This window comes from Desmodus rotundus, chromosome 2 (assembly GCF_022682495.2).
Source record: "Desmodus rotundus isolate HL8 chromosome 2, HLdesRot8A.1, whole genome shotgun sequence".
NCBI classification, from domain to species: Eukaryota; Metazoa; Chordata; class Mammalia; order Chiroptera; family Phyllostomidae; genus Desmodus; species Desmodus rotundus.
The window spans coordinates 105,775,951-105,795,734 of record NC_071388.1 but is presented as its reverse complement, the minus strand read 5'-3'; the positions used below and the strand labels follow the sequence as shown (position 1 = coordinate 105,795,734).

The following is a 19,784-nucleotide window of genomic DNA, read 5'->3' as shown; positions in this document are numbered from 1 at the left end:
CATACAGTGCTTCTTTTAAGTGAAAAGGCCAAAGTTCTCAACAATATAGAAAGAAAAAAAAATGTATACTGAGGTCACTAAGATCTACAGTAAGAAGACTCTTCTATCCATGAAGTTATGAAGAAGGAAAAAGAAATACATGCTAGCTTGGCTATCACACCTCACACTGCAAAAGTTATAGCCACAATATGTGAGAAGTGCTTAGTTAAGATAGAAAAGGCATTAAATATGTGGGTAGAAAACATGAACAGAAAACCTGTTCTGAATGACAGCAATGTGTTGCACTAGCAAGCACTGAGCCCATACAAAGACTTCAGGAAGGGATCCCCTAAAATAAGTGACACCACCTCATTTACTTCAAGGGATGGTTACATAGACTTAGGAATACGTTTGTACTGAAAAATGTAAAAGTTACTGGAGAGGCACCTTGACCGGTGTGACTTAGTGGGTTGGGCTTTGTCTCACAAACCAAAAGGTCACTGGTTTGGTTCCAGGTCAGGGCACATGCCTGGGTTGCAGGCCAGGTCCCAGGTGGGGGTTCTGCAAGAGGCAACCCATTGATGCTTCTTTTGCACATTGAAGTTTCTCTTCCTCTTACTCCCTCCCTTTCCCTCTCTCTAAAAAATAAATAAATAAATAAATAAATAGAAAAAAATATATAAAAGGAGCCGTGGCTGGTGTGGCTCAGTGGATTGAGTGCCAGCCTGTGAATCAGAGGGTTGCTGGTTCAACTCCCAGTTGGGGCACATGCCTGGGTTGCGGGCCAGGTCCCCAGTGGTCCCCAGTGCGGAGCACATGAGAGGCAGCCACACATTGATGTTTCTCTCCCTCTCTGTCTCCCTCCCTTCCCCTCTGTCTAAAAACAAATAAATAAAATCTTTTAAAAAAAAGAAGAAAAGAAAAAAAAAATTACTGGAGAGGTTGTGTCTGCTAATGAAGAAACTGCTGCCATATTTCCAGCAGAGTTGAAGAAGTTGATTAGCGTTTGGTACCATCCAAGGCTTCAGGCATCCACTAAGGGTTTTGGAATGTGTCCCCCATAGATAAATAGGACTACAGTATGTTATTCTCATGTACCAAACCAGGTCATGGGCCAATTTTTGAAAATATAGTTTTCTCTGTCCAAGTAGGAAAAAATATGTAGGACTGTTGAAAAATTCAAGGGCCATTAATTTTCACTAGAAACAAACAGAACAAGCCACAGTCTATTGTAATTTTTATGGTAAATTATTTGGCTTAAACTAGTATTTTTCAATATCTGTTAGCTTCATCAAGGAATGAGCAGATTTTCAATTGCAGGCTCTGAGCTGCAACTACTTAAAAAGTCTATGTTTAGTTACTTAAAAAAAAAAACAAACAAACAAATCAAAACAGAAACAGCTTCATAGACATAGACAACAAACTGAGGGTTGCCAGTGGCGGGGGAAAGGCAAAAAAAATGTAGGGGATTAAGAGGTACAAATTTTCAGTTATAAAATAAATTAAGTCATGGGGATGTAATGTGCAGCATAGGGAATATAGACAATAATATAATAACTTTACACAGTGACAGATGCATACCAGATTACTGGTGGTAATGACTTTGTTAAAAACAGGAAATACTAAACAGACTTTTTAAATTAAAATATGGTTACTTTATTTGTAACCAATATTAGTAATCATATCTTAATATGGTTATGTTCTTTACCTGAAACTAATAGAAAATTTGTAACCATATATGTACAACATAGTTATTCAATGTTTATAAACCTAACAAAGTCATTCTTGCTCACACAAAATATTTTTAAAATTTAGTTTTCAATTACAGCTGACTTTAATTTATAAAATCTTATTTACCAAACTCATTCTTAGCTTTTAATAAGTTAAACTGCCAAGCAAAATCTGACTTAATATAAAAATTATAATTTTTCTTGGTTCCTTAAAATTTTACATACAGAATTATACCTTTTTCCCATTCATATGCCTTAGCACCAAAATCAAGCCATAATGATAACATCCGTGGCATTGACTGATAAATGAATTGATTTCCATACTGTAGAGATCTGCAATCATATAGAGAAGGTATTATTAACAGTGTTCTTTGTTTATGTTATATAAATTAAAATCTTAAGATTTAAACTACTACTTGAGTAATATATATCCTTTAGACAAAAATTATGCTATCAGTATTTCTTCCTATTAGAGTTATCTTTGATTCCTCTCTTTCCTTTATTTCCTACTATATTCCTCACTAAGCTCTATCTTGCCTGTACCAAATTAATACAAGTTACGACCTAGTGAAAATCTTGTCACCCTGACTGGTATGGCTCAGTTGGTTGGGCATCGTCCCACAAAGCAAAAGGTCACCAATTAGATTCCCAGTAAGGGCACGTGCCTGGGTTACGGGCCCAGTCCCTGGTTGGGGCAATGATGTTTCACACATTGATTTTCTATCCCTTCCTTTCTCCTTCCATTCCCCTCCCTCTAAGAATAAATAAATAAAATCTTAAAAAAAAACCAAACCTGTCAACACTTCTTTCAAATTTTCCGTAAGATCTGTGCCTTTGATTGCATTCCGTGGCCATAAGCCTACATCAGCCTCAATCACTCAATTTTTGGAAAGTTAGAATAACTTAGTCTCCCTAATTTTACATCTCTTCCCTTCAGTTAAGTTCCAGAATAGTATTCTTTAAATTCTAGTTTTATCGTGCTCAAAAACAGGAATCAACTACCTATTTTTAAGATCATATGAACAACTCTGCCTAGGATTCAAATATTCACAATTTTGTTTCTTTATAACTTTCCAATCTTAGTCTCTTACTACTCACCAGCATCCATCTTCCAAGATTCCAATAAGGAATCTTCCATCAAGTCCAATTTTCTCACCATCCTCTGAACAAACCATTCAAACCCTATCTCTCTGCCAAATTTATAAAAGGTTAGTAATGGCCTCTCCTTCTTAAATTTAATTAACTTTCAAATCCTACCTTCTTCATGAGGCTTACCACACTTCTGCAGCAATGCAGTATAAAAAGGTATACTTTTCAAATCATGAAGTCAGGGGCTCAAGTTTTGGCTTCAGATTTGCCCAAAATTTATGACTTCTGGACTTGTTTGGTTCATTTTTTGTATTTGTTAAAATCAAAAGATTTTTACACTATTTATTTTGATACCTAATCACACATTCTATTATGTACCATTATTTAAATGTTTTATGTGCTGCTGTGGCCAGGTGGCTCAGTTAGTTGGAGTGTCGTCTTGTACACCAAAGGGTTGCAGGTTCAATCCCTGGACAGGGCACATACCAAGGCTGCAGATTCAGTCCCCATTTGGGGTGCATTAGGGAGGCAACCTGTTGATGTTTCTCTCTGTCTCTTTCTTTGTCTGTCTCTCTCTCTCTTCCCCCAGGCCCCTTCTTCTCTTTCTAAAATTGATGAATATATCCTTGGGTGAGGATAAAAAAAGTGTTTTATGTGCTTAAGGTTCCTCTATCTAATTGGACTGGAGTTCCCTAAGGGCAAATACTGATGCTTAATTAGTAATAACACAGAAATTCAATCACTCAGAGGAAAAATAAGTCTTGATAGCTGAATGTACTCCCTTAAGCATCCAAATGTTTTATTATAACTACTGTGGATAAAATAACTTCTAAAATCTCCTTACTTTCTTAAACTATACTTATAAATATCTCACAGTATACCTAATAGTGTTATGTACATCAAGGACTCTAAATAACTCTGTTTTAGAAGAAATGTGTTAAATAAATTCTGTTTACCAATGTACATGATATAAATTAATACTAAAGAGCAAATGGAAGCTATTACTCATTTTGGAAAAGAAAAGTAACTACCCTCTGCACATGCTTCCATTTCAAAATGCCAGGACGCCATAAACTCTGTCCCCAAAACAAGCAACTAATAATTAATAAATAAAATTAAGTTTGGATTTTATAAAACTTGAATTCCATCTTGGGAAGAAAGGCTTGGCTAATCTTGTAATTCTGTCATCACCGATAAACAAATACTGCTTTGACTCCTGAAAATATTAAGTTGAGAAGTCAAAATATCAAACAACAGGCAACAATAAATAGATTTATTGCTCTGAAATAAGTTACCCTTCAATGTAAAGCAATGGTAATAGCATGATAAAAAGAATGAGTGGAATGTCATTATTATCTCTTAGAAATTAATAATTTGTGACAATATAAAAAGTGGGTATGAAGTAATAATCAATTTGACTACCATATACTAACATATGAAATTAAGTTATATTTCACTTGTTATCTAGTTTAAGAGATAAGCTTTTCTACAAGTCCAATGTCAAAACCATTTTCATATATATACTATTTCTTAGTAAAATGGGCTAACAGGAAAGATTCTACTGGCAATTACATACAAGTAAATGTATTAGATTTAGAGCCCTCTGTCATTCTAGGGAGGGGAACTCAGGAGATGAGAGTCTGAAATAGGAAGGACACTTAATTTTCATTATATATACTTGGTACTATTGAATTTTTTTAAAATATGCATGCCTTAACCCATTAAAATAGTTATTTTTAAAAGGGAAGAAAAATTAACATATCATCAAGGTGATAAGTAAAGCAGAAAACATCCTAAATATGCTAATATCTGTGATAACAGTTTGATATCAACAGTTACCCTGACATACAAGTATTTAATCAACAAACTCACAGTTCTCACACTCACACTCACCTTCCAAAATGAAGGACTATATACCGAATGAGATCACCCTGCTTTTCCATTTTGTTGTCTGTGACCATGGGCATCAATTTGTCATAGTACTTGGCAAGGTAGAAATGCCCATCCTCCCATTCTGGCAGGAACAAGGTCACATCCTGGAAAAGGGAAGACAGGACACTCAACTCAGAAAACCTGACACTATGCTGGGAAGTAAAATATGAACAGATGATTAGAGACCAAAAGTATGAAACCCACAACTGACTTACTCTTTGATGTAAATAAGGAATAGCTAAATACTTTCTCAACAAATGTTTTTCTCAAGATGGCTGGTTAGTTTTGGTGATTGTCCACTGATCAACATTTCATGATAATTTGCCACTTTATATGATAAAATAATTTCCAGATGGGTAAAGTACTTTATGTATCTGTGTATATGCATATTATTATTGTTTAAAAAAAAACTCAAAGAAAGGAGAGGTAATATCAAATCACCGAAAATGAAAGGATTTTAAAAGCATAAAAATGTGTTTTAAAAATATGTATCTTATTTTTCTCCAAGACTCTCTCATTATCACCCTCTCTCACAACTCCTTCAAAATCAGGCTTCTAAAAAGAAATCTCCACCTTACATTCATTCCTCAAACTATTTCTTGTGGGCTTCAGTTTTCACCACTCTACAAAGTAGCTTCCTAAATCAAAGGCACACTTTCCAAGTCTGATCTCATTTGAATACTCTTCAGCATTGTTTCTGTCGTCCACCCATTTTCTCTTTGAAACATTTTCTCCCCTTGGCTTTTGTGAGGCCCCAATATTCCAGGTTTTCTCCTACCTTTCAGGCCACTCAATCTCCTTTGTCATTTTCTTTCCCTTCCCTTTAAATATTTGTGTGGTTTATTAACTTTTTAATAATATTTGAAATGTAATGGAAAATACACAGAATGCTGACTAAAAAAAATTCTCTAAATCAATTTCCACTCTTAGTCCAAGCAAGTTTGAGAACACAACTTAGTACAGCAACCTGCCTGTCGAGAGAGCACTGACATGACTAGATGTGTGGGACACATACTGGTCTGAACCAGCCACAAGAATGAGGCAACCAGTGCGCCTCTCCTATTTAGCCATCAGAGAAGAAAAGGGAACAACAGAAAACAATAATTAAAATTTCTTCCCCCCAAAAATATTTTTTAATCTGCTTTTATCATCTTTTTATCATCCTTTCTTCCTCTCTTCTCTCCCTTCCTCCTTCCTTTCTGGTTTAAGTTTAAAATTTTTATCTTAGAAATTAAAATTTACATACAGAAAAATAAATAAATCTCACAGGTACGGCTTGATCAATTATCACAAAGTGGTAACACCCATACAAGAACTCCAGAAATTTGAGTACCCCCATTCACCCCTCATTTCCTTTCCCCCCAAAATAACCACTACTATAGACTGAATGTTTATGTCACCACCCCTCACCACCACCCAACAAAAATTCTTATGTTGAAGTCTAATCTCCAGTGTGACAGTATTTGGAGGTGGGGCCTTTTGGAGGTGGTTAGGTCACAAGATAGAACCTTCATGAATAGGATTAGTGTCCTTATAAAAGAGACCCCATTAAGTTCCCTTGCCCTTTCCATTATGTTATATTATAACGAGAAGATGGTAGTCTAATGAACCAGGAAGCAGGACGTGATACATGAGCAGGCGCATTGTTGTGATGAAGCTGCCTATCACCAGTTGCCCAAAGCTGCAGCCTTCTGAATCACCCAAACAGTTTTCGCAGAGGACTATTCAAGCTTAACAAAAAAATTTGATGCAGATTTGTGGCTCTACTCACTCAGTCATTCTGAATGCAATGACCACACAGTACACATGCTCACTCAACTGCATCTACTGCCCTTCCTGACTAGTACAGTGAAGTTGTCATTGATCATGCATGTGCATTCCAGTCCACTCTCGCTGGCTGTCAGGTCACATTGATGCTGCGCAAACCATTCTCATTATGTTAACAATGGCTGGACTTTTTCTGGACAGGCCTCCTATATTGGGTTTGTTCAAAATTTTTCAGGTTAATGTGTAGTTAACTTTGGGGAATGTGGGTGAAAGGGCAGGTTGTAAAGTGCTAATAAGATTCTCCTTCTTGACCCAGGTGATGATTTCATGAGTATATTTACTTTGTTGTAGTAAATAACATACGCTTATGTTATTTATATACTTATATAGTTATGCTATATACTTACTAAAAAATCAAAAAGGTTTACTGGTTATTTTTATACATGTATTTCTTTTCCATTTGGACTTTAAAAAAATCTTACCTATTTTCAAAATCAAAAAAAGACTACTTTTCAGTTCCTTAGTCTAATGAGTATGTACTTTCTAGGCAGTATTCTTGATTAAATTAGACATTTCAAGTATTCAAAAAAAAAAAAAAGTTTCTACCTGAAATTGCATTATATATATACTTGCCTTATATTTTTTCATAACTGCATTGCTTTCAAAGTTAGCTGTTTCCTCCATAAATCGGCCTACTAGTAGCATAGCTCGACCATGGATTAACATGTCTTTACTCTCAGTTGGAGTTTTATTTTCCGGAAAACATAATTCAACACCCTTTTGAAGAACAATTAGTGCCTGGTGAACATCACCCTGAAAGAAAAGAAGGCAACAACAAGACTTTTAACTTAAGAACCTATTGACATTTTCTGAAAAAAAAAAATAAAATTGTTAGGATTTAAAGTTCATTAGATATTTTATTTGTAATCCATTTGAATTTCATGTTCAGCTCTTATTTTCATCCTATGAAAAGTAACATCTTAAAAAGCAATCATTGCTTCATTTCACACAGAACACACATTTATTTACTCATTCATTTTATAATCAAAGTGTAGGAACTGAAGCTATATCTACATGACTGGGGATGAACAATGAATAAATCAAAATCTCTGGCTTAAAAAAGTTCATCAAATAAGGAAATAGACCATGTAAACTAAAAGGGAATGTGCTAAGTGCTATTAACAGAGGAATATAGATGGGTATTACGGGGGAAAGAAAAGGGAGTTCCCTAAATCTCCATGAAAATATAGGAAAATAAAGGAGAACAACAGTCAGGAAAGGTTACCCAATGAGGAAGATCTGAATTTGGTCTTAAAGAACGAGTAAAGGACATTCTTGGCAGAAGGAAAAATAATTTTAATTGGAAGAAAGATAAGTAGTCTGATTTTAGCTGAAGACTAAAGGGCTTGTGAGAGAGTGACAAATGAAACTGAAGAGGTAGCCTGGGACTCAATCACAAAGGGCCTTCTGTACTTTCTAGAGTTCAGACTTAATCCTGAAGGCATAAAGAACACTTTGAAGGATTTTAGTCAGGGGAGCAACATGATTCAATATGAATTTTAGAAACATCATAGACTGTAGTCATGTATACAGAGAAATGGCGAGACCCCCAAAAAGGCTATCAATATTGTTATAGGCTACAAATGGCATGAATATAAGCAGCAGAGACAAATAAGTGGGAGAGAATTCAAAAGTTCTGAAATGTCGATTTCAGAACACCTATGTCTACTACTAATTCTGAACTGGTGGCAAGTATGAAGAGATGTGTAAAGAATAGCCATTAAAATCTGGGACATAAGCTTTGCAAATTTAGATATTTAAAAAAGCCCCTTTCTCATTACACTAGCTTTAATCTGAGGATTGCTAAAGACTTGTTCATGACAGGCTAGTTTAATTAGAAGTGAATCTTGACAGTAACATTAGCAAGTCCACACAAAACTAATTCTCTGCCGAGGATATAAGGTAAGGGCAATGTTGTGTTCATTTAACAAATATTTTTTGAGTTCTTACTACATGCACCCTTTATACATATAGGAGATTAAAACAAAGTAAAAACCTGTCACTTCCCTCAAGAAAAAAGTGAAAAACAGATGAAAACTGAAAGAACTACACTTTCAGTCTTGAAATGGAAAACTATTTGGGAACTTCAGGATAGAAGAAAGTTTTTTCCCAATTATGGTGGATAAATGATGAAGAAAGGTGACAGAAAAAGAAGGTTCTGAATTCAGATTAGGGACTGTCTTGTCACTCAGGCCTTTATAAGAAGTACACAATCCACAAAAGAATACATATATATGATGACATTCCCTTAGTGGTTACCTTGGACCACAACCACTTTGCCCTTTCCACATACAGTTCCGCGAGTCGCGATTCTCCAGCATTAAGCAGAGCATTGTAAGCTGTCTGATGGTGACCAGCCTTTCTAGCCACTCTGGCACTCTGCAGCCAGCATTCTCCAACCATTTCACTGTAATCTCGTCTAAAGAAATGTGACAAAACAGGAGGAAAAGAGCATTTTTAAGTGTTTTCAACAATTAAGACACCTCTTCCTAACATGGAACATTCTTAATATACCATTCAAATGAATCAAAAATTAATGTGTTAAAAAAACTTTTAATTTCCTTAAGGTGCTCTATCTTTATAAATGATAAGTCTATAAAGACCTATTAATGACTGAAATTTATACCTCCCAAAATAAGTTTTTAACATTAAAAAAGGTATATTGCATGTACATATAATTCTTAAGTTCTAGGTTCACTGTAGCCTTGATAATTAAAAGTAGAAAAATACAAATTCAGAGAGAAAATTAGGAAAAAATAAATACTTCCAAGTAATATACAAATACAATAGTAAATTCACAATAATTGACATTTTTTAAAAAGTATGAAAAAACCTTTTATTGACGCTTAATAAAGCTCTCCGGAGAGCGAGAATGGGCTCCTTGGCTCTATAGGAGTTCTGGGTCATTTCTAGTCGAGCTCCCCAGTTTAGAGAATCTTCTTGAGAATCATCACCTAGAGACTGCTGAAAAAGTGGTTTGATGCTATGCTCCAATTCACACAGCATGTGTAGTCTGAAGACAGAGAAAACCCATGTTAAAATGTTGTAATATTCATATTTATTAATCTCATATATAAAGCATGTACTTTAGCCATGAAAAATCAGAAATGTGCAGTGTTCTTTGCGAGAACTTTAACCAATATATATTCTCAATAAATATTAATAGTAACATCTTTTCATACTGGGTATACATACCAATTTATGTTGATTTAAATATTTAGTGCTTTACTATGATCCCCAAATTCCTATTAACTAAATTAGAGAAGGGTATATAAAACTAAATTCAAATGTATGAAAATCAGACTTTATCACCTATATGAAAATAAAAGAAAATATGGCTCCATTACATAGCGACATAAATATTTAACATAAGAGGACTTGGGGGAGAAAAGGCATACAACTGCAATTGAATAACAATAAAAATTAAAAAAAATAAAAAAATACATTTGAAAATTAAAAAAAAAAAAAGAGGACTTGGCATAGATGAGATGCCAGTAAAAAATGGGAAAGATGCAATTTTAATTGTTTTTTTCCTAAGAGTAATAGAAACACTCATGATACCTTCCCTTCAACTAGATGTTTCTCCTCTGTATAATCATCAGCATTTATGACTCAGTCATTGTTCAAGAACACAGCTAGCTATAGCTCTAGCCTGTGTGGCTCAGCTGGTTGGAATGTCATCCATAAACCAAAAGGTTGCGGGTTCGATTCCCAGACAAGTCGAGGTGCATATGAGAGGCAACCAATCGATGTTTCTCTTTCACATCCATGTTTCCCTCTCTCTCTCCCTCCCTTCCCCTCTATCTAAAGTCAATGTACTCCAGTGAGATTTTTTTTTTTTAATTTTAAAAGAAGGAATACAGCTACAGAACAGAAATAATCTCAGTGGTCCAATCTCTGGTTTCATTAAGTTGTTACCAAAGAGGCTTCTACAGAATACAGTAAATTCTTCTAACAAGAAAAAAATTGTTTACTTATCTTTTTATTGTTTAATTATTTTCTTCAGAAAATGTTTTCCATCAGGTTCTTTCTTACCTCTAAAAGTTAATATTCCTTTCTAGTAATGCAATGCCTATATTTTTGTGGAGGGAGTGAATGTCAAATGCCTTTCTAAATGGAAGGAAGAAAAAGGGACTTACGAGAACACCAATGTGATAAACACAGGTGTCTAGATTATTTAGGTTAGTTGTAAGAAAAATAAACTATGAATTACATCAGGACAAATGTAAGATATTTTTGTTATTTTTTAGAAGTCTCATAATTGCCTTTGCAATTAACAGAACATATATTTGAACATTTTTTTATTTTTATTTTTAAAGATTTCATTTATTTATTTTTAGAGAAAGTGGAAGGGAGGGAGAAAGAAAGGGAGAGAAACATCAATGTGTAATTGACTAATGAGCACCCCCACTGGGAACCTGGTCCACAACCCAGGCATATGCCCTACACTGGGAATTGAACTGTGACCCTTTGGTTCGCAAGTCAGTGCTCAATCCACTGAGCCACACCAGCCAGGAGTATTTGAACATTTTTAAAAACTATAGGGTGATTATGAGATAAAGAACAAAAAAGTCACTTTGTTTAGCTGCGCATAATAGCAAACATACTATCAGTTATTTCCTGATCAAAAAATTCTAAGCCTACTTGGGGGAGGGAGGTATAAAGGGACTAAAAGGTAATGTAAAAAAAAATACAATAAAGGATGGTACAATAAAAAAAAATTCTAAGCCTATCAGATAATACTTACAGACCAGGAATATAATAAATATAGAAACCTTGAAATGTGCTGAACACAGGACAATATATTCACAATATATATATACCTCACAATATATTCATATCCTCTTTGGTAAGAGCCTCTTTCAAAGCTTGCAGCTGAAAGAGGTACAATTTGTTCTGCTCTCACTAGTTTCAATGTATCAAAAAAAGCTGTGGAGTCTCTTTTTTTGGCTGATAATAATAGCTGTCCCAGTCTGACACTCCATGTGGTGGATTTCCAATCTGAAAAACAAATGAAGAGTCAAGGAATACTCTAAGAGCTACATCTATGAAAAAGCTTTATTTCATTTGGTCAAATGGTCAGAATAAATACTGAACAAATAGTTTCATTCTACTACAAACAACTAAACAGGGTTATCATAATATAGGCTGAGAGATTAATTACCCCAGTTACTTAACTACTTAAGTCTGACGATTTATGGCATATTAAAATTGCTTACATTTTAAGAAGTAATTTTACCTGCTGCCAAATAGTTTTCCACCAAATCCCACTGTGACAATTTCCAAGCTGCTTCCACTCTGTATGTGTTTAATTCATCTGTCCATTCAGACCTATCGAAAGGAACCCATATGAACTAAGCTTTTATTTAAATTTAAAGTGTATTTAAAGGTTATTTTCATTGGTTTAGACACTCTGTTTATTGTATTTATTCATTATTCTATTTATTGTATTTGTACTGTATTGTATTTTATATTTGATACAAAATAATTACGTCGATCCATAAGAACCTCCCAGATTTTAATCCTTCCATCTCCCGAAAACATTTCTTCAATAATTACTTGTGATAGAGCCCTTTAAAAATGTCATTCTTTGATGAATTAAATTGTGTCAATTAGAGCAGAATTAATACCTGGAAAATTACAAAGAATGTTTGGAAGATTAGCTTCATGCTTAATTTGGACAAAGGGAAAGGGGAAAGAAAAAACCCAACTGAACATACATGCATTAAGAGGAAAGCAATTCCAGTAACTAGGGATTATGAATGAAATTTAAGATAAAATTATAGGTGGTGCAGTGGCTCAGGTACAGCTTGGGAATACACAGGACACAATAATAAGGGCACAAGAAAGTTACAAATGATGTATCAGTGGCATAACAAAGGATACAAAATTAGCTAACCAAAATACATACCTACTCTTAAACTATTTTCAGTAATTTTAAAATTTGAGTTTATAAAATCAGTACAATATGGGTATTTTTTATAAGTATTCTATGTATGTCAGACTAAGACAGCTAGTGATATTTCACATCATGAGTACATAAAAGAAGCTACACTTTCCTCATGTTTCTTCTTTATTAATCATACCATTTGAATACCTGCTATTTGCTAGACCCTGGGCTGGGCACATTTTTCCATTTAATTAACTAACAAAAATGAAAGGTACACATATTCCCTTATTATAAAGAAGGTAACGAGACTCAGAGAGGCTAGGATCAATGCCCTTAAAGGCCCTCCCTGCTCTTTCTCCAGTAAAAACACATAAAGAAAGTATAACAAATGAGTAAAATATTTTTTATTTTATTTTTTAAAAATCTAAATAGGATAAATATTGAGTATTCCTTAATTTCCAAATATGAATACTACCATAAATAATTTAAAACAAGGCTAAAAGAAATAAAATAGAAATATAATTTTCAAAGCTATAATTATTGATAACTTTACAAGTGTTATCACCAAATGCCAAAAAATCAAAATTTCAAAACAACAATCTGAGGAGAATGAGCATGATTTGCTCTCCAGAAGGGGTGTATACCAGGTATTAAATCAAAAAAAGTACCAAATGGCAATGAGGATCAGGTTGTTGAAAACTTATCCGCATAAAATGAGTACATTCAAAAGAATGATTGTGCACATCAAGCACAATTAATAATTCTGGAGATATATTTGTTTAAATGCAAATATTACCCCATGGAAAACACATACCCTCAATGACCATTTGTTCCAATATGATACAAAATCATTCACTGAATACTGAAATTTGCCATTTCACAAATCAGATCCAAAGAGTAGACAAGAGGAAGTAGAATTGTCCAGTGTTCATCATAAAGAAACTTGATACCTCTGCCTAAGCCATGACAAACTGTTCCAAATTCCTGCAAGCCCTTTATTCTCAACTAATCTGGAATAACGTATCTAAAACATATAATCCATTCTTTCCATACTTCTGCAAAGTTTTCTCCATGATTTCATAAATTCCACTATTATGAAGCCATCTGACCAACACTAAGCTTCTCTGATCTTAGACATTTCAGAATAGTGGTCTTAACAAATCACAGTTGGAATTTATAGAAACTGCACTTCAAAGAACTGCTTTCAGGGTAATCTAACTAAAAACAGTGGCCTGTGTGCTCTTTAGTTAACTAAAACCCCATCCCTTTTGACCAGATCTCATTGCCCAAGAAAGGCAGTTGGGGTCTAGTAAATAAATACATTAAGGAACAAGGCTTTTCAGTTCTCAGAGCATAGCAGCTTCAAAAGCAAAACCAACCTCCAGAGTTATTCTCAAAATTAGAATTGTGTGGCCTTCATCTTCGCCACATATAAGGGTTATTTTTTGTTTGGTATCACTGGGTTTGCTATAATAAACCCATTTTCAGGAAAGGAAAGCTGCTTTCATTTTTATCAATCCTTTAGGGGAAAATCCAACCCACACTTCAGTCACAAAGGTTCCCTACCCAACACAAAAAATAACTGATATTGATAATGTAGAAGAGCTTAGATACCCTTTGAAGTGCCTGTATGAGCCTCACCAAGAGTACATGAATTCTGGAAGCTTCCTGTCTTAAAGCAGATCTAATTCAAGGATGACTCTTTGGACAGAAGATAAGCCATTAAGACTAGCTCAATGTATGAAAAAGTAGAAAAATATATATGTTTTAGAGCTTATCTCTAATGCATGAAAACATAAAAAAGATTTCATTACTTTAGTAAACATTATGTCAACCCAATTCATTAATTTAAAAATTCCCCATTAAGCTAAAACAACAAAAGAAAATCATTATTTCAAAAAATATTACCTGTTAGCATGCACTCCATTGACCTGAGTAATTACAGTAGAGAGCTGACCAAGACCCAACATGGACTTCACTACACCATGATAATGAATGATCTAAAAATTTAAAAAACATTTAAAGTAACAGTTGTCACTTATAAGTGTATCTTGGGAATCAAAAACAGTTTTATATTTATTTTAAAAATTACTATTTACCTCACTGAGCCCTGCATCTTAGTTTAGCAGTGAACTTGCTTGGTATATGGCAGAGCCTCCTACCAATGTCATACACACATCTGAATATTTTTTTTAAAGGCAGACAACCTTTAAAAACTCAAACTAAATTTATTATTTTTCCTAAATTTGGTCTAGTTTTTGGTTCAGATAAAATATAAAAGTAACAAGTACTGTTTAATATTTTATTTAAAGATTATTTGTCATACTGTCACATAAATGAAAATTCAAGGTCATACTATCATTAATATAGATTTTGGGCTTTAGTAACAAAAAAGTTAAATAGGATTATGTGATATTCTTTAAAATTGAAAACAAGATTATAAAAAGTAAGAACCCTGTACATTGAGCTTCCGAGAAAATGAACACGTCAAATATGATAAAAAGCAATACTCCAAGACTAGAGAGAATTTAAGCCAAGATTCTAAATCAACGATTCTAAACTCCTTTCCTGTCTCAAAGAACATAAGATATATAACATACCCCCCATGCTACCGCTTATTGATTCTAAGGGACCATTTCAGAGATTCACAGATATTGGTAGGGAGCATGCGAAATCTGAAGAAGTTTCTAGACTAGGAAATCATTATTAAAAATTGATGCATGTCACTTTTAATAGCAAACTAAAATTATATAAACTTTAGAGTAATTTAACACACAGTTTAAATATACCCTGCAATAAATCTCATTCACTTAGGTATATCTAAGATTATAGGAATTTGGCATTAGAAGGGATCTTCGAGATAATCTAGTGCAAGTCTCTAATTTTATCAACAAGAAAACTCAAGCTCAGAAATGATTAAATAGTTTCCAGACACAGTGGGACACTGATAGAGACAGCAGTGAAACCAAGTTTTCCGGAGTTCCTAGTATAGGGCTATTTTCATTGTGTTGCCTTTCATGTATCATCTTACCTGGTCTGGTTCTAGCTGAATAGCCCTGTCATAACAAGCAGTGGCATCCCTCAGCAAGCCGATGCTCTCATGCTCCAGGATCTGTTCTTTTAGAGATGGTTCTGCCTTTCGAATTGCACTGACTCCAGCCACTCCATCTGGTTCATGCATAGCAGCGTATAATTTCTTTGTTCAACCATTAAAAACAATCAAATTAGGAGAAAAATACAACTGAAAATAAAGCTATAAAACCACCAGTTTATATGAAAAGGGCATATGACAATTTTTTCTCAAAGCAGCAGTTAAGTTTTGTTTTTCAAGGCAGACTCACAATAAAATTCTAATTTTATTCCCAGCCTTCCTATTACAACAGCCATTCTACCTGAACACAACCTACATTAGTAACCGTTATTGATAATAAGAGCTGTGAAGAACCTCAAGGTCCTGAGCTCTCTTTAAACACAACTGAAAATAAATTCTGTTGAGTATGGTTTATAAGTGTTTTATTACTTTTTAAAACAAAAAAATTTAAACAAGCATTTTAATATATTGGTATTTAGATGCCTTCAAGAAACCCAAAACATCAAATATGGGTTTAAAAGAGATATTTAGACTGAAGATAAAAATTTAGGAGCAATAGCACAAAAAGTGGCAGGGGAAAGGATGGCATGATTTAGAGAGAGAAGAAAAGAGGTCCAGGGAAAGAGAATAGTATATTTATAAATAAGGAAGAACTAGCAAACGAAACTGAGAGCAGAAACCAGAGCAGTTTGAAGAACCTGGAGAACATGGTATCCCAAGAGATGGAGAAAATCAAATGTCTTATTTTAAAAGGAGTGGTCAAATGATGTTGTGAGGTTAAGAAAATCAGGACTGGGAAACACTGACTGGATTTGGTAACAAGAGACCACTGATTTTCTTAGCAAGAGTAGTGTCAGTGAAATGGAGAAAGAAGTCTTATTGGAATGGACAAAAAATCAATGGGATAAAGTGAATATAGGGAAGACACAATTCTTTTAAAAGTTGGCTGTGAAGGGAACAGCAATAGGAAGCATCTGAAAGAGTATCTAAGGTTAAGGGAATTACAAAAAATTAAAATTGGAGATACCAGATCATGTCTATATACTGCATATACTCTGGTTGACAAAGAGAAATTAATGGTACTAGAAAAAGTAGGAACATTTGAAGGGGTGAAATTCTCAAAATTGAGGGAACAAGTAAGACTGAATTTTGGCAGGAAGGGAATCCTTCCTTAGGACTAACAGAAGAAAAGAAAAAGAACATGATGCAGAAGCCAGTATGTTTTCAGATTTGGTAGACATTTGGTTTCTATTTTCCTAATGAACAATGAAGCAAAACCATCATTTGAGAGTAAGTGAGATGGAAGGTGGGAAATGAAGTGAAGGTAAAAAATAGTTGTCTTGAAGAGTGAGAAAATGGGTTTACTAGAGAAACATTTAGAAGAGCTGAAGGCAGTGTTAAAGAGTTTGGCTTATGGTTGCTATTATGAACTTAAAAGCAATTCTGTGACTATGAGATTTTTCTTCAGCAATGTTCAGCTGCTTACATGCAGACAACGGGAAGGTAGATGGGTGACTTTATTCAGGGTTTGAGTTTTACAAAGTGAGTGCAACACAAAGGAAAGGGAGAAAGACTAGAAAGTTGAATGTCCTATAAAGGAAATGATTTTGACAATGAACAATAGACTCAAAGCTAGATAAGGAGGAACACAATGACAGGAGAGGGCTAATATTTATCCTGAATACAAGCTACTAATTTTCCAGTTCTCTCACCACACCTTGTTTTTCAACCTGAAGAAAGCTGACCAATTTTGACCTCTTATTTAAATCCCATTGCATTAGTCCCACCTGCCCTTAGTTTCTTTTCTTTCCCGCACAGTCATAATATCATCACCTAATCCATTTTTCCCCCAGTATTGTCATGGCTAATTCCTGTTTAAACAGGGTATTCCCCTACCCACACATCCCCAAATTCAGGCCTGCATTACTCACGACCTGCTTCGGCTCAAAATACCCCTTTCAACTCCTTCCTCCATGACTGCCATAGACATTTAGCTAAAATGCCATTCTGACTAAAGCACCTGCCTGTTTCAAATCCTCTAAGAATTTTGGGCAACTTAGAGGTCCTCTGTGATTTATCTTTCCTCTGCCATTCCATATACACACTCTTTCCCAAATCCATAGGGATGCCTCTGCTTAAAATGTCTTGCCTCCTCCTTTTACCTGTCATTCATTCTTCAAGATCCCTTAGATAGCACCTTCAAGAAGCCCTTATTGACCCCCTGCTCATTCACTCCTACCTCTCACAACACTCCACAAAGACAATGAGTTAAATGTCCTTCCTCAGGGCATATCTATGTCACTCCACTTAAGATATTACATCAAATTGGTGTCTATCCCTCCCCACTAATCTGGCAAGGTCCTGAAGTATTAGGTTGGCCAAAAAGTCTGTTCAGCTTTTTCCATAAAATAAAAGACATATTTTTCATTTTCACTAATATCTATCGATTTGGATTTTTTGAGTACACCATTTCTCTCCCGCTATTGCCTTCTAGTGGGTAGTGGTCAGGGGTGCTGCTAAACATCTTCCAATGCAAGACAGTCCTACAGAAAACAATTAATTGGCCAAAATGTCAAATACCAAGAAACTTCACAAACCACTTTGACACATTTGATCAGTCACAGAACCTTCTCAATACACTGCACAAATCTTTTTATGCGTTACACTTATGTTCTTAACTTTCTTGAAATAATAAAGCATAATACACTGAATATGTTGCATATCTTCTTCTATCTTCAGTACTAAAATGGCTGCACAAGAATTCACCAATTTTTATGAGTTTTCTTTTCAAGACACACTGATAAAACAGCTGTCACAATACAATCTAACAAAATTGTTTCAAATGAACTTAAACACAACTAAACACTACTACAGCCATCATACAGAAAAAACTAAATGAACTTTTTGGCCAACCCAATACTTATGAACATCTGGTTCCTAGCACAGCATGTCAAACACTTGATAAAATGAACAATATAAACATAACAGATTAGCAACAAACATTATTAAATTCACTATATGAATTTCAAACCTGTAAAAATCCAAGATGTGCTTGAATGTCCTGCTTATTTTCTGTAATAAATGATTCAAAGTGCATTACAGCTCGTGTGTATGCTTTAGAGCGAAAAGAAGCTACTGCCAGAGTGTCCTGAGGTATGAGGTCTAGAAAACGAGTTACACTCTGATAGTCTTCATGATCCACTGTAGATACTAGATTTAAAAAAAGATAAATAATTAAAAACTTAAGAAAATGAAATGTCATTTCTATTTTTATTTTTTAAAGATTTATTTATTTATTTTAGAGAGGGGAAGGGAGGGACAAAGAGAGGGAAAAAGAGAGAGAGAGATGTGTGGTTACCTATCGTGCACCCCCTACCAGGGACCTGGCCCAAAACCCTGGCATGTGCCCTAGACTAGGAATCGAACCAGAAACCCTTTGGTTCGCATGTCCTCACTCAATCAATCCACTGAGCCACACCAGCTAGGGAAGAAGATGAAATTTTAAAAGTGTTCATTTTAGTTATAATTTATTTATTTTAAAATTAATTTATTTCACTAACAATAATATCAAAATGTATTTGGGATAATATTTAGAATGTAACTATCAACAAAATGATTGCTCAGAGGATTCTTGCTTCAACTTCACCATTATTACTTACCTATCTTGGACACTCAATTACCTTACTTGAGCTTCAGTTTTATTATAAATAAAAGGTAAGTGTTAGTATCTATACTGCCTTCCTTACAATATTGTGGTGAGGATTAAGTATAAAACTATATTAAATGTTGAAAAAAGGAGAGCACAAGATGGCACCGAGGTAGGTGGGAGCAGAGCCCATTTCTCCCTGTGCCTGGCTGAGGAACAGAGTGAATAGCCAATGGAATCCCAGCTTATATGAAGTTTGGAGGCCATTAATTGTAGAGGACATTGAAAAGCAGAAAAGCAGAAAAGCATAAATTATAGGGGACACTGAGATTGCACTGGGATAGTAAGGTCCCTGGGAACTGTGTAAGGACCTAGGCTGTTGTGGCCCCTGGCCCAGGGCCTGCCACAGGATGGGATACAGGGAGGAGAGTTAGATCACCAGCTTCCTCCCCTACCAAAGTGGTGAGGGAGCACGGCACCAGGAAGGACCTGGACACTGGAAGTCACTGGGGGGAAAAGAAACAAAGTGGAAGACTCACAGAGGTGGTATACGTCTGCTGGGACTGTGGCCGCCGGCATGAAAGAAATTGGGGGTACCAG

The 19,784-nt window shown here is 34.8% G+C and overlaps 1 protein-coding gene across 4 annotated transcripts in view; it reads right to left on the bottom strand.

Annotated features, from left to right (window-relative positions):
* ATR (ATR serine/threonine kinase) overlaps window positions 1-19,784 on the bottom strand; it is a 134,575-nt gene that overhangs the window by 20,902 nt on the left and 93,889 nt on the right. For all 4 annotated transcript variants that reach the window (XM_053918513.1, XM_053918511.1, XM_053918510.2 and 1 more), the window contains 10 exons: window positions 18,570-18,748; window positions 15,479-15,643; window positions 14,356-14,447; window positions 11,797-11,888; window positions 11,381-11,558; window positions 9,391-9,570; window positions 8,817-8,976; window positions 7,131-7,310; window positions 4,692-4,834; window positions 1,945-2,042 (listed from right to left, as the gene is read on the bottom strand). In XM_053918513.1, coding sequence (XP_053774488.1) covers window positions 1,945-2,042; window positions 4,692-4,834; window positions 7,131-7,310; window positions 8,817-8,976; window positions 9,391-9,570; window positions 11,381-11,558; window positions 11,797-11,888; window positions 14,356-14,447; window positions 15,479-15,643; window positions 18,570-18,748 — 1,467 coding nt within the window. The remainder of the gene's footprint in view (window positions 1-1,944; window positions 2,043-4,691; window positions 4,835-7,130; window positions 7,311-8,816; window positions 8,977-9,390; window positions 9,571-11,380; window positions 11,559-11,796; window positions 11,889-14,355; window positions 14,448-15,478; window positions 15,644-18,569; window positions 18,749-19,784) is intronic.